This window comes from Cryptomeria japonica, chromosome 10, assembly GCF_030272615.1.
Source record: "Cryptomeria japonica chromosome 10, Sugi_1.0, whole genome shotgun sequence".
In the NCBI taxonomy this organism is placed as follows: Eukaryota; Viridiplantae; Streptophyta; class Pinopsida; order Cupressales; family Cupressaceae; genus Cryptomeria; species Cryptomeria japonica.
The window spans coordinates 816,232,792-816,249,329 of record NC_081414.1 but is presented as its reverse complement, the minus strand read 5'-3'; the positions used below and the strand labels follow the sequence as shown (position 1 = coordinate 816,249,329).

The window sequence follows — 16,538 nt, the reverse complement described above, 5'->3', positions numbered from 1 at the left end:
AAATAAATTCACTTATAATATATAAATAATATATCATGTATAGAGGAAATATTTAGATTCATGCTATATATTATACTAAACAATTTCGAAATAATATATTACTTTTTTTAATATGTAAGATAAATTGTATTTGATAAAAAGAGGGTGATTACTAATGTTGTCTTGTTAGAGCACCACTCATGCTTCAAAACTATTCCACCCGTCATAATGTCCAAAAAAGATATGCCACATAGGGTTGCAAGCAATCTCTAGACCAAACAGAGATGCATAGGGCTCACAAGATTTGTCAAACACCCCATTACCACAAAGCACTATTAAATAATATATATTATATTATAAATATATAAATAATATTATATTACATGTATACATTAAATAAGCATTATTATTATATAATTATATTATATTTAAGTTATTTAATGATGAATTTCCTAGCCATTTAGGAATAGGCTAAAAGCTAAAGAATGCTTATGGGATCAGAGGCATAAGTGGATTAGGAGAATACATCTACCATATAGAGAGACTTTATATTTGTGTCAATCTACTAATTAGTCATCTATATTCTTAAATCGTTTGGTTCAAAGTATAAAAAAAGAAGAAGAATGGTTACCATTTCTTGCAATTCCTACTTTAATCGACACAAGGGACAAATAAAGGAAGACAATATTAATCAAACAATAATGATCAGTGTCACGTTTCTCTACTCAGAGAATTTAGCAACCTAGTTAAGAATAACAATATTGATGAAGATATATTCTAGATTCGATTGTAGAAGAAGAATATTACTCTATAGATTATGCAGAAGGAAAAATATGCATAACTATGTAGCTTATTCATCTATGTATTCAATATATCTTGTTATATATTCTAGAGCTCATTTTTATCTCTATATAAGTATGTATTAATTAATTAATAATAATATATAGCATTACTAATAAACCTAATAATAATATATATGGTAATTGTAAATATGGTATACCTAGGTATATATAGAGAGAGATCACATTATTATTAAATTTCACTATAATATATAAAATAATAAATGTATACTATATGAATCACATCTACGTGTCACTTGTTGTATCTTTATGTTTCTCTCTCCATCTCCCCTCTCATTGTCTCCCTCTTTCTATGTCTCTTTCTCCCTCTCCCTCTTCCTTTCTATATCCTTAACCCCCCTCCCTCTCTCTATCTCTCTCACTCAATCTTCCCCTCTCTATCTCCCTCTCTTTCTATCCCTAGCACTGCCTCTCTCTCCCTCTCCCCTATTGCAACTTATTTAAGGGTTTTGTTTCAATCATGTTTCGATCTCTCTAAGTGGATACATAGTTGATTTAAATCTATCACTTTTTCATTGACAACTTTGTTGCACAAACAATGTCATTTGCTAAATCATCAACCAATTGAATCATGTACTACACAAATATATACAAAAAATATAACAAAACTTTCTCTAATTGACTTTCGATTGCACACAAAGATACAATTGCTAGTTATAGTTTTTGTAATTTATCGATTAGGCCTAATATCCCCAAAACAGTTAACTCAAAAGCAGACGTGCTCGACGTGACAAACAAACGAGGGAAAATAACGTTGGTTCGAACCCCTCGTTTACGTATTATAAGCTAAAAAACATTTGTTCAGCCAAAACAAATTTCGTATGACATTTTTTGTGATAATGGTGGAACCCATATAGATAACGTTGCAGATACTTCTATGCATACAATTCAATTGTCTATGACTTATAACTATAATGAATGCTCAGCAATAGGAAAACCCAAACCCTTAATTGCAAATGGAGACTCTGCAGTTGAACTCCTTCAGCCACGCTCATCGCCTTCCTTCCTTTTGCCGGCAAAAGGTCTTCCCCTCACTCAGGGGAAGATGGAAAATATTTGCTGTCACCAGAACTACTCGCTCTGGTTTGTTATTTTAATATCTTTTTTCCACTTTCTGCGTATTAGTTTAAATAATTCAAATGGTAAGGACAGACAGAGAAGTTTGCTATACTATTTCTCAAGCAATTTAATGCATCTAGTGAATATTGCGTCACTAAAGATAAGGTCCATCTTCTTTGAGTTTTGATCAGTTTGATTTAATTGGTTATTTGTAATTTGTAATTGGTTTTGATCAGTTTTGTTTCTGTTTCCCGCACATTTGATTTTTACAATTGTTTGGATGGGGGATTTTAAATTGTGGGTATTTTATGATTCTTGGACTATTGCCAGAATTGTCTCTGAGGGGGTTGTGGTGTAATGCTAATGGACATTAGCTGGACACATATTCAAATTTTGAATATTTTATTTTTTCGAACTATCCTCAGATGCAATTCTGAGGGTGTTGTGGTAAATCACAATGGGGGCATTATTTGTACACATGTTCAAATCTCCCAAGGTCCTTAAGCACAGCTGAAAAATGGCGAGGTTGTGTTATAATATATAAGGTACATTCTTGTAATGACTGAGGTTTAATGTTAAGAACGCAGTTCAAGCTTAATGCAGACAGAATATAAAATGTGGTCTATCACTAATCACGCAGAAAAATATCTAGTATCAGAATTGCTTCTTTGGATAGTGGGTTGGAACGTTTATTTGTTTGATTATGGTTTCCGTCTGTTTTTCCTTTTTGATACCTAGAATTAGTACATCAACATCCATTTTTTGTTTTGACAAGTACATCAACATCCATAGCTTCACCAATTCTTGTTGAGAGGATTTTCAGATTCCTATACAACTATCCTTCCGAAAATGATGAAAAAAAATGAATTATTCTCATTAAATATCCTTTGATTGTGGTTTACTTTTACTAGTTCACATTTTCTAATCCTAGTCAAGATCTGACAATGCTAGGCATAATGTTGTTGATCCCATGGTCGTAACGTTCAGGGCTGATTTTAGTATTAGCATTGATTTTTAATATTATTTTGAAGAAACGCATCTTGTATTACTTAAGATAACCAAAGAATTTCATGAATATAACAACAGGTTTATGTGCAATGTCTCCAACTGTACCCCAAGAGCCATTGTCTCAGAACATTTACATGAACACTTTAACAAATCTTTCACCAGCAAAAAAAATGCTTGCTTAAAAAGGCTTAGCTGCCCTAAGCTAAGAGTGGAAGGTTCCTCATGAAATGTAGCCTTGCACCTTAATTTTGATAGAAATATGATAGCAATCAATCATTCAAGTGCTCCTGAAGGGATGTTCTTTTCAAGAAAGGGGACACCAATTGTAAAAGTTTCAGCTTTCAACCAGGCCAAAAAGGACTTGGCTGTAGTGTGTCTCCAAGAGGCATGACCAACAGTTTCTTCTCTCTTACAATACCTGCTTAGTGAAGTTTAATCTTAAGAATGCTTTTATTAACCATGATAAAATCTTGTGCTTGAAAAAAGCTTGTGATTTCCAATATACTGATACTAATTTTGCTAGTGCATTGTAGGGTCCCTGATTCACCACTTTTATACAAATGGGAAGAGAGAAGTGGAGTGTGATTCACTAAGTGATAACGATTTTTCTCACATAATTGTAAAAGGTCTTCCCATTGCCCTATTTCTAATCTCTCAAATCGGCCCAGACCCTTCAAGCTGCATTTGAAAATGGCACCTTTCAAGAATCATTCTACAAAGGTCTTGATGGGCAGCTTTGTCTGTGCCACATGGCTTTGGGCTAAGTTTATATCACACAAAGTGTGTCATTGTCAGAAATAATGCTTCTACAAATCTCTCCTTGCACCCCATCCCCACACACCCGTCTCTTCCCTGATCAAAAAAAAAGTTTTCTATTCCAGCCAATGTTTTACAAACAAATATAGCTAAGAGACCAATCTGATATCATGGGTAGAAAAATGTCCACACAGGGCTTGAAGTTAAATCCTAAGCATCTAATGGCTCCTCAAATTACCACAGCAGAAAGGACACATTTTGCCAAGCAGCTCACACTCATAGGGAACTGAACCTGAAAGCAAGGAAGCCCTGGGATCACCAGTAATGTCATGAAGCTGAAAGATCTGATGTTCTGAATATGGCAAACAACTGTGATGTGGCAACTGAGTAAAATCTTTCTTCTGCTTGTATTAGCAAGAAACATGTAATTGTACATGTATGCTGCATCAAGAGAACTATTTTATGGGTTATTTTCCCCAATATTGGCAAAATAAAATCAAATATGCATCGCACTGAAGTATATTGTATCTATAAAGCCTTTGACAACATCCTGTAGTAAATGATTTTTAATTTTTTGATTTTGGCAATTTTTAGTTATGATTTTGTGGCGAAACTATACAGCAACAGGTATTTTTGATCTTGCACTGTGTTGATGTGTTTTTCATGCACATGCGAACACAGAATAAAATACCTAAAGGTACCTTATCCTCTCTTGAGCAAAGTTTCCCGACTACTGAAGATCTCGCCGAAGGATCAGTCGAGGCAACTCCAAGGTTCTTGTATGTAGGTTCTCTACTCGTGGATAAGCTCTTTGTGTATGATGTGATTTTGCTGGAATCACAAGGGGACTTACACTTGATGACTAAACGTCTGATTTGCTTTGAATATTGTTGGAACACAAGATTTCACTAGCCTAGATTTTTTTTGAAAAAAAGGAAAAAAGGATGAGGGCGAGGGAAGGATCTAATTCTGACACTAAGAATGTAGGAGCAATGATTGATCTTTGATGAAATTCTAAGTCTTGTTTTGACATCCTAGGACCATCTCCACAAGATTAGTGCGATCTTCGGAGGAAAGCTTTATGATGTTCAGATCATCGTTGTAGGCATAGACACCATCAGGCTGATGCATATCAGTGAAGAAGCGACAATTGAAGTTAAGCTTAAGCTGAATGATTCTAGTTGACTACACAAGGCAAGTCTGCAATCAACAAACTGCTAGTAGTATGGATATACAAATTTCACCTTCAATCAAACACATTTCTTCCACTCATCTAATAACATGAAATCAAATCTGAGAAGTATAGAGACCATGCAAATTGTTGAATCGACCCATAGATTTCACCATTTCTTCAATGAAGTTTTACAAGCCTTTTAGAACAACATCTTGGCAACAATCTTTGCCTTCTCTTTCTATTCTACTCTAATTGCTATACTATTAACTGACTTATTCACTATTTCTAACTATTCACCTTCTAACTCCTGACTAACTATTCACTAACTATTACAAATGAGGAGCCAGGGCTTATATAGCGCCCTCAATACAAATCGATGGCTCAAATCAACTTGAAATCAATGGCCGAGATCTTACAATGAAAACCCTAATTAGGGTTTGTTACAACAAACTCAATTCTGGCCAATGAAACAATTGTATTGTTTGGACACATGTCTTCTCTGGAATATTCGACCAATAGAGAACCGGGGTAGGTACATCGAAGTTTGTGCCATCTCCAATGAGTCAGGTACATTGAATCTGGACACGCTGAGGTGGACCAATCCGACTGGAGGAGTGATGACTGGGATGCCACCTTGTCTGACACTTGTAACTTGGTAGATGCTCAATTTGATGATGCTGAGAAGCTAACTTTAATTAACTCTTCTGGAACTGTCTACTTCTTCAACAAACCCTTGCTTTAACCTCCTTTGTCTTTGATGTGCAGGATGGATGGTGTACCTTTCCTTCAAATGCTGGACTGGAAGAGGTCGTCCCTGATGATGCTAGACCGGAGAAGGCCGTCCTTGTTGATGCTGGACTGGAGAAGGCCGTCCTTGTTGATGCTGGACTGGAGAAGGTCGTCCTTGTCTTGGCTTGATCTTTTTTCATTTGCAAAAACAAATCAAAAGATGATTAAGGACATAATAAATTCATTTCAACATAGTATTTCACACCTTAAATCATCAACAAAAGATATTAAAATGAAGTTAGTTCAAGACTCTTTCCAGGGACAGACCCTATAAGAATTTCGCCATGGACCCTCTGGAAGGGTCAGGAGCGAAATTAGCATTCCTGGCCAACTTGGACCTCTTTTCAACGTTACCTCGCAACCAGCGCCTCGCCTGGCCCAAACAAGGTGAAAAATAGTAGTTTCAAAAGATTTCGCCCTGGACCCTCTGGAAGGGTTAGGAGCGAATTTTGCATTTTTGGACAAATTCCATCATGTTTCCTCTCCAAAATGTCTTCCAAGGCAAGCATACGCTATCCTTCTCCTCACCAAAGGCTAGGAATCTACAACTTGACCTTCCTCATGGGCAAACTAGGTGATTTTGGGAATTTCGCTCTGGACCCTCTGGAAGGGTTAGGAGCGAAATTCCTTCTTTAGGCTTCATTTTACACTTACTTCACTTCAATTCATCTGGACTCCCCCACATTGAATCCACTTCCCAACTTGGCAACATTGGTTTGATCTTCACAAGGTCCAAAAAGGAGAATTCGCTCAAAAACTTAGCCAGGAACATGACCTATCTAGGATTTCGCTCTGGACCCTTTGGAAGGGTCAGGAGCGAAATCCTTGTCTTAGCTCAAAATCTACATTTTGGTGGCCAAAATCCTTCCAAGGCATTCCAAATAGCTTTTCTCACCCTAGTCTAGGCCTGACTTAGCACAAAATCTAGAGGATAAGATGGTTTTTAGGATTTTCGCTCTGGACCCTTTGGAAGGGTCAAGAGTGAAAATCTTATTTTAGGCTTATTTCCTCATCTTTTCAACTCCAATCCACCTCCAAGACCAAGGACACATCGCCTCACTCCTATCTAGGCCATAAAAATCAAAATTTTGACTTGTCTTGCAAAGAAAGTAGGTGATCCTAAGATTTTCGCTCTGGACCCTTTGGAAGGGTCAGGAGCGAAATCCTTGGTTTGGGCTAATTTCCATCATTTTTCAACACCAATTAACTTCAAAAGGCAAGAACATGTCTCCTTGCACCCATCCAAGCCATGAAAACCTAACGTTTGACTAGACTTGCAAGGAAAATAGGTAGTTTTAAGATTTTCGCTCTGGACCCTTTGGAAGGGTCAGGAGCGAAAATCACTTTTTGGCTAAATTCCTTCAAGTTTGATAATCATTGCTAAGTCAAAGTCATTCCCGAGGACCTCTCCCATCAAAACTCACCCTAGTCAGCACTTGGCTTGGCACAAAATTGGGAAAAAAGGTGATTTAGAGAAAATTCGCTCTGGACCCTTTGGAATGGTTAGGAGCGAATTTCTTAATTTAGGCTTATTCCTCCATCATTTCAAGTTGCATTCACCTCAAAAGGCTAGAAAACACTTCTCCTCTCACGTCCAAGTTATAGAAACCCAAGTTTGAGTTGATTTTGCTAAGAAAATAAGGGTTTTTAGGAATTTCGCTCTGGACCCTTTGGAAGGGTCAGGAGCGAAATTCACTTTTTAGACCAAAATCATCATTCTTTCAAACCTGTTGTGACGTTTTCACACATCGCCCCATTGCAAATGGGGACCCATGTTTTTTGCTTTTTAGGGTTTGTTCTTTAGGTTTTTTAGGGTTTTGTTAGCTAGCCTTTGCATTTTGAACGTTGCCCAGGGGATCACATGGATAAGTAAGTCCGGCTTGAGTAAGGTCCTGATCCTAAAATTTGGCTAAGTCTGGAATGTCCTGATCCTGAATTTGACTAAGTCTGGAAACTAAAAAAACCTCCAAAAACTAGATTTTGCAATATAACTCCTGGAGGTCTGAAGCCACTCTCAAACATCCTGAAAGTATATATGGAATATAACTTAAAGTATTCTTATACTTAAATGTTATATTCCATAAAATTTATCCTGATAGAGAGTTCGAAAAGTCAAATTTCGCTCGTGTCCTTCTCCAAGGGTCCAGAGCGAAAAGCGCTCCTGTCCCTCTCCAAGGGACCAAGGCGAATCGCTCGTGTCCCTCACCAAGGGTCCAGAGCGAAAATGCTTAGTTGAGCCATTCCTGACCGTGTTTGGACGAATTGAGACATCAAAGGCATGGTGAAGGACGAAATGAGCATGATAGAGCATCCAGACTTGATCAAAAACAATGAAATGATGAAGTTTTTGCCTAGAGGGTCAAATTCGCTCCTGTCCCTCACTGAAGGACCAGAGCTAAATTCTTCATAAGGTACGATCTGGGCAAAGATCAAGTCAAGTTTATGTTTGAAGGCAAGGAAGGAGGTGAAATGAACTCATTGAAGATAAATTGAAGATTACCAAATGCCATCAAAGGACCAAAATGCTTAAGTTCGCTCCTGTCCCTCAGGAAGGGACCAGAGCGATTTTTGTTATAGATGATTTTCTTGCCAAGTTACAACCGATCTCAAGGCATGAATGAATGAAATGAAGTATGGCGAGACCATTGAAGATAAATTTTGAAGGTGATAAAGTAAAATGAAGCCCACAAGAGCAGGATCGCTCCTGTCCCTCTCCAAGGGACCAGGGCGATATAATGGTTATATTGTCGTTCCTCCAAATTCAAGGCACTCCAAGACGAAGAACAAGGTGGTGAGGACATTTTAAGACATCTCCATCAAGCGCAAAGCATCAAAAATTGCCAAAGATGAAGGATTTGCACCAAGACATCTAATTCGCTCCTGTCCCTCAGGAAGGGACCAGAGCGATATTTCCATAAAGGCATAGATTTCAAAAGTTAAGCAAGTGTCAAGCGACCAAGGGGATCAAAAAGACTACGTTTTACACGATGAGGACAATTGCAAGTTGGAGAACGCAAGCATGAACCCAAAGACTTGAAGTTCGCTCCTGTCCCTCTCCAAGGGACCAGAGCGATGTTTATTATATTAGCCAAATCCCTCAAAAATCACGTAAGGTCAAGGTTTTGCAAGGTCGTATGAGGTCCAAGGCATGATTAGAAGGTGATATACAAAGACTTCAAACGTTAAAAGATCCTTAAATTGAACACAGAAGCTATATCGCTCCTGTCCCTCTCCAAGGGACCAGGGCGATTTGTATGGGATCCTTCATTTTCCTTCAAGTTCATGCCAAGTCAGGGTTTTTCGGGGTCACACAAGGTATAAGGTGTCATTTGAAGATGATATGCAAGAGTTTTGAACGTCAAAGTGTTACCAATTTGTGCAAGGAACTCATATCGCTCCTGTCCTTTGGACAAGGACCAAGGCGATTTCATTAAAACACTCATGATCCTTTAAATGCATGTCAAGGCAAGTGCACGTGAGATCAAGGACGTCCTTCAAAAGGCAATGAACGAAGAATCAAAGTTGAAAGATCACACATTTTGGCTAGAGCTTCCAGATCGCTCCTGTCCCTCTCCAAGGGACAAGGGCGATAATCTTTCTAAAGTCTAAATGCCTTGTAAAAAAAAATCAAGTGGGACAAGCATGGAATGAACAAACAATGTTATTATTCGCCCTACAATGAAGATTAGAGATTAAAGATGCCAGGTCAAGGAGAAATTATGAGGATCGCTCCTGTCCGTCTCCAAGGGACCAGGGCGATATTTGCCAAGACACATGTTATCCTTCAAAGATCATAGCAAAACAAATTGCACAAGGTCTAAAACGCCATTTGGAAGGCAAGGAACGAAGAGTTAGAATAAAAAACGATGAATTTCAAGCTAGAAGACAAGGATCGCTCCTGTCCCTCTCCAAGGGACCAGGGCGATAATACATCCAAAGGCACTCATGCACACATGCAAGTCGATCTAGTTTGAAGGACCTAGCGAAAATGTCTAATTCAACGTGGAAATAAATACTTTGGACGTCAAAATTGCACGAATCATGACCAAAGTAATGGATCGCTCCTGTCCCTCAGTCAGGGACCAGGGCGATGAGGTACGTATCTTTCATCTTCAAAATTTGGCGTTCAAACAAGTTTTTTTAATTTAATTTTAAATGCTAAATTTGATAGGTTTTGAAAATTTAATTAAGTGGCATTTAAAAATAACCCATAACATTTATTAATTAATTTTGCCTATTAAAAATCGAAAAAATTAATTATGAAGGCATAAAGTTAATTAATTATAAAACAAGTTGAGCGCTTGGTATTTTATTGTTTTATGAAGGTCGGCCTTTCTTATTTATTAAAAAATCGTTTATAATTGCTTTATTTTTACAAAGGTCGGCCTAAATAATGATGAGAGGTAAGCCCTTATAAAGGAGGGTGGTGAAGATCATTATTTTCATATTGTTATTTTATCATCTCAAGTGCGATTTAAGGAAGACAAAGAGGTGCGAATTATATTCAAAAGGGGTGCGAACTTGAAAATTCTATTGGTGCGAACTTGTCAAAGGCTTGAAGATCACGTCAAAAACTTGAAGGTGGCGAAATTGCTATTTTGAAGGGAGATCACGTTGAAGACCATCTTATTTCAAATTTTGCCTAGGCGAATTCCTTTATTTTTAGAGTTAGCTCTCTACTGAGGTATGGCGATATTTGTTTTATTGTTTTAGTTTTTGATCGTCATAGCTTAGATTTTGAAATTTTGAAATTTTGAATTCATAGCTCAATAGTCGTTTTTAGGAAATGATTAATAAAGGACTAATCATGAAGTTTCCTAAAATTAATTTAATCTATGCTATTCATTGCAAAATCATGTTTCTAATTTTGAAATGTTGTGTAGGCATCAAATGGAGATCTCATCAAGGAAAATCAAGCCGGATCAAGGACGGTCTTCGCCGGGACAATCAAGCAAGGACAAGGACGACCTTCTTTGGACTAACGTCATCAAGGGCAACCTCTTCCAATCCAGTATTCCAAGGCGAGGTACATCATCATCTTGCAAATCAAGGACAAAAGGAGTTAGGACAAGAGTTAATTAAAGATAGCCTCTCAACGACATCAAATTGAATATCTAGCAAGCTACAAGTGTCAGATGAGGTGGCGTCCTAGTCATCATTTCTCCAATCAGTGAGGTCCATCTCAGCATGTCCAGATTCAATGTACTTAACTCATGGAAGGTGGCACAAACTCCGATGTACCTACCCCGGCTATCCATTGGTCGATTTTTCTAGAAGGGACATGTGTCCAAGCAATACAATTTTATCATTGGTCAAGCATTAAATGTTATGTAATGGTTGTAACAAACCCTAATTAGGGTTTTCATTGTTGAATCTTGGCCATTGATCTTGAATTGATCTAAGCCATCAAATTGTATTGTGGGCACTATATAAGCCCAGGCATTTCATTTGTAAAGGCTAATTAGCAATAAGTTAGAGATAGCATGTAAATAGTTGGAAGAGTTAGAATATAGTTGATAGAATAGTAATTAGAGTAGAATAGGAGGATAAGGCAAGAAATTGTTGCCATTGATTGTAAACAAACTCCATTTTCATTGAAGTAATGGTGAAATATGTCGTTTTCTTGCAATTTGCATGGTTTCTTGTTGAGTCTTCAATCTTAGATGGTAGATGATTAGATGAATGGAGGAAATGTGATTGATTGATGGTGGAATTCGTATATCCATACTACTAGCAGTTTGTTGATTGCAGACTTGCCTTGTGTAGTCAACTGGAATCGTTCAGCTTAAGCTCAATTTCAATTTGTTGCCTCTTCATTGATATGCATCAACTTGGATGGTATCTATGCCTGCGGTGATGATTTGAACATCATAAAGCTTCCCTTAGAAGATCGCACTAGTCTTGTGTAGATGTTCCATTGATGTCAAAACAAGATCTAGTTAGAGTTTCATCAAAAATCAAGTCATTGCTCCTACATTCTTAGTATTAGGATTAGATCCTCTCTTCGCCCTTATCTTTTTTCCATTTTTTTTTTTTCAAATCCAAGTTAGTAAGAGCCTGTGTCCAGCAAAGCAGATCGGAAGTTCAATCATCACATGTAAGTCCCCTTGTGATCCCAGCAAATCACATCATACCACTGGAGCTTGTCCACACGTAGAGACCCTACATCAAAGAACCTTGGAGTCTACCTAACTGATCCTTTACGCGAATCTTCAGCAGTTAGAGACTATTTTCTCAAGAGAGGATAAGATGCCTATTGGTATTTTATTCTGTGTATGATGGTGTACAAAATACACGTCAACAAAACCCAATCTTCATTGCAAGGTAAAATCTCATCTCTCTTCGCCCTAGGAACAAGGTTTTAAGCTCAAGCAAGGTAAAAAATATAGGCTTGTAAGGAATTTTGCTTTGGACCCTTTGGAAGGGTCAGGAGCGAAATTTCTTTCCTTGGCTAAAACACTCATTCCTCAACTTTTTCAAACGTCCTTAAGGGTTTCAATATGCCCATTCTCTCTTTCAACATACCTTGGACATCAAAATTTGGCCACATAAGGAAAGAAATGAGGTCTAGGAGGATTTTTGCTTTGGACCCTTTGGAAGGGTCAGGAGCGAAAATCTCATTCTTGACTTGATCCTTCATCTTTTCAGCTCCAATCTTCTCTGGAAGGTAACAAAACATCATTCTTCACCCAAGAAACAAGGTTTGTGGTCTAAGCAAGGTCAAAAAATAGGCTTGCAAGGAATTTCGCTCTGGACCCTTTGGAAGGGTCAGGAGCAAAATTCACGTTCTTGGCTAGAATCCTTCATTTTTTCAAAGCTTTCAAACATTTCCAACGTCCAAACATGTCCATTCTTCCCTTCAAGATGCCTTACAAATCAAAATTTGGTCAAATAAGGCAAAAAATGAGTCTTAGGTTGATTTTCGCTCTGGACCCTTTGGAAGGGTCAAGAGCGAAAATCACCATTTGGGCTTGATTGTTCATTTTTCAAACTTCAATTTTCTCCTGGAGGCAAATATAGATTGTTTTCCATCTAAGGAGCAAGGTTTCAAGCTAAAACAAGGGAGCAAATGAAGTTTATAGGGAATTTCGCTCTGGACCCTTTGGAAGGGTTAGGAGTGAAATTCTCCTTTTGAGCTAAAATCTTGATTCTTCAAAGCTTCTAACTCCCTCTCAAGGCAAAAACATACCCATTCAACCTCCATCAAGCCAACGCCTAGCCAAAATAAGGAAAAAAAACAAGGGTTATAAGGATTTTCGCTCTGGACCCTCTGGAAGGGTCAGGAGCGAAAATCATGTTTTGACCTTGATTCTTGATTTTTCAAACTCTAATCTTCCTTGGGAGGCAAACATAGATACTTCCTCATGCATCTCCATCTTGATCCTGACTTTGGCCAAGGGAGAAATTAGTGTTTTCAAGAATTTCGCTTTGGACCCTTTGGAAGGGTCAGGAGCGAAATTCGCTTTGGACCCTTTGGAAGGGGCCGGAGTGAAATTTGACATTTTGGACTCTCCATCAGGATCATTTATGGAATATAACATTTATCTTTCTTCTTTCTTATACTTTAAGTTATATTCCATATATACTGTCAGGATGTTTGAGAGTGGTTTCGGACCTCCAGGAGTTATATTGCAAAATCTAGTTTTTGGAGGATTCTTCAGTTTTCCAGACTTAGTCAAATTTCAGGATCAGGACATTCTAGACTTGGACAAATTTCAGGGCATTTGAAGATCAGGATGACATTCCAGACTTCATCACTCACCAACTCGACCTAACTCAGACCTTCAAGGATGATACTCACTCACCAAGCAAGACACAATTAGCAACAAGAGCAAAACCAGGCCCTAAGGAAGACTCTCAAAGAAACCCTAATTTTGGGGCCCCATGGACTCACCTTGGCTCAAGCAGAGCCTGCCATCCTAGTGATCCCCCTGGTGACACTCGAAAAGCAATGGCTGACAGACAAAACTCTAAAACCTAGAAAGCAAAACCCCACAAAGCGAAAAAAGTAGGGGTCCCCATTTGCAATGGGGCGATGTGTGAATACGTCACAACACACTGGAGGAACAAATTCAACTATTTGTAAAATCTCATAAGCTTGACGGTAGTTATTGGAGTACTTTTCTTAGATATATTAATGGGAAACTTTTTCAATCAACATCTGGGAGCACCATCGAAGAATTATGTGTTATAATTATTATTGAAAATGAAGCTGTCTTCATGTCCATGGATGAGCAAAATATGTCAATGAGACAGGAATGAGAGAGCATGAATGGGATTCTTGAACATGTACAATTGTTTTTAACAATACTACAGGTAGATCATATCTATATGGATTACCATATCCCACCAGATGGCGCAAAAAAAGGAAAAATGGGAAACAGGGCCAAGACATAGGGTGATATGCAAGGTGAATCACAATTTACTAGTCTTACTCAACAGCTCCAAAGTATTCTGTCCAAGAGCTTACCCTCTGAGATTCTTTTGGATGGTTTTCTTTTACCTTCTAAATGTAGAGACTGGGTTTCTGTAATACTGAGGTTGTGTAATAGATCAGTACCTTTGTTTTTAATAGTACTTGAAATCAGTGATAAGATAATTGCACAATCTATAATATCAAGGGGATGCTGTTTCTGGATTCAATTGTGTTCAATATTTCTGCATCAACATTTCGGATCACACTCTGTGATCCATCATCAGGATGAAGAGAGCCAAAGGGAAAATTACAGGTAAGCCATGTATCTGTGGATTTTTTTATTCCACCCGATGAAGTAAAAACAGGAAAAATTGGAAACAGAGCAAAGCAATAAGCCAATGTGCAAGTTGAATCAACACTTTTGGTTTTGCTTACAGCTCCGAAGATATCTGTTAATGAACTACCCAAGAGTATACCTTCTAAATGTAATACCGGGTTTCTGTAATATTGAGATTGCTTCCTTGCCAGATGCGTAAATGTCATTTCTGTCAAATTCTGGCTGATATCTTTCTAACTTTTCTGTGGATTCTGTCATGAAGAATTACATCAACTTGTTGCAGCATGAGGTTTTTTGGCTATCAAAGTATCTCATGTGCATTTTAAACAAAGTGGCTGCTATAGACAGTTTTCGTGTACCAAGAACAATTAAACTCAAAGCCATAGCCCAAGATCGATTTTATGATATTATCAAATTAAATACTTCAGAAACCCTATGAAACTGTTGGTACAGCATTGCCAAACTACCATTAAAACTATTTAATGGCATTCATCAGTTTTAACATGATGGTGGCCAATTTAGAAGTGACTTATCCAGCAAGATTCTTAACACTCTTGGCTAATCTGTTCGTTCACTCGCAAAGGTAATGTATCTCAATCGTCAACTTCCTTATGGACATTCTAGTTTCCTCTGGTCAGCAGAATCAAATAATGGTAATAATACTCCATTTGATCCTATCAACAAACAAAATTTCCAATAGGTCCAAAACAGATCAGAACAGGTTTACCAGTTTCTCTTTGTTCATTATCACATCTAAAAAGAAAGAGAAAAACATTAAGTCAATTTAGGCCTGAAAGATGCAGCTAGTGTAATGTGCCCTTTTGGGATATTCAATATTCCCATATTTTGCCCTAGAATCACAAATTAAGTAAATATGGAATAAAGTATATTTAATAAATGTATATTTAATAAATGCAAAATTACAAACTTTATATCTTGATTTAGATCCTGCAACAAAGTTAGTTTTTATTCTGATATAATTGATGAGGATCGTCTAATATCCATGAAAGATTGGAAAACATATAATCAATAATATTATAAGGAGAATCCTAATCACCATTGTGAAGTGCATGATGTGCATGTGGGATTCAATTAAAGATTTTTCCTAACAACCAATCCACACTGTGGAATCACTTGGAAAATCATATAAGGTGCCGGGAGCTTTCCATTTCCGATCATGACCAAGAGCACGGAATGAACACCCAGTCATTCGGTCTCTTGGGCCCACTTAGGGGTTGGTGTACTTGATGGGGGACTCAGTGCTGCTTACTCCTTATCATGTATTTCATTCTTCACTTTATAATTGGATGGTTGGTTGGATAAAAGCATTAGAGGAATGATAGGAATCCTTATCAAGATAATTAATTATGCATGTATCAAGAAATAATAGCAAGAACAAAAATGTATATTAGAAACATTATATTAATTACTTATCATTCCAAAGTATAATTTAATTGAAGACATGATAACAAGATAAGTATTTCTATGTATTATGCATCATACCAAGCACCTTGTAAATATCAAAGTCTGCTGACTTTCTCACTTATTAATTCTGAAATCAGATATTTCTCTCTTGATTGATTGACTTCTTTCTCTTCTTCAATTGCCTGCTTGATTGATGCATGCATATTATATATATTTATGATCTTCTGGTCTTATTCAATAATCTGCTCATACATACATTCCCCTTCACAATTTCTGCGTACACTCCCCTTTCCAAATCTGCTTTTAATATATTTATGTATCTGCTGTTTATACTCAGAATTCTGCTTTTTGAATGGACTCCTATATCCTCCTTTCTGCCTTTTGTTGATTTTTTTTTCCTTCCTTCCTTCAATTGAAACTTCTCCTTAAATATCCTTCAAGGATGATGAATAGACACCTCCCTTACACTTCCACCAAGCAATGTGTCTACTCAAAATTAATTGCTGACTACTATGTTGGCCAACCAATCATTTGCTATAAATAAATATTTATCTGGTCTGTTTATGTGTTATTGACAGTTAAATGATAACTAATTCAGTTGGCCCTAAATAAGTAGCCATTGATCAGGTAGGCCCTACTTTACTATCTTAATCCTTTTTTTAATTCTAGTCGCCCCTTCTTTATTTATTGCCTAAAAGCTATGATCTGTCTTATATTACTGCCTTGGGTCAGCCC

General features: G+C 37.3%; 1 protein-coding gene across 1 annotated transcript in view; it reads left to right on the top strand.

The window, feature by feature from the left end:
* Positions 1–1,637: 1,637 nt before the first annotated feature.
* LOC131036460 (uncharacterized) overlaps positions 1,638–16,538 on the top strand; it is a 59,581-nt gene continuing 44,680 nt past the window's right edge. Inside the window, exon 1 of the mRNA XM_057968354.2 lies at positions 1,638–1,922. Within this exon, the coding sequence (XP_057824337.1) occupies positions 1,796–1,922 (127 nt within the window). The 5' untranslated portion in view covers positions 1,638–1,795. The remainder of the gene's footprint in view (positions 1,923–16,538) is intronic.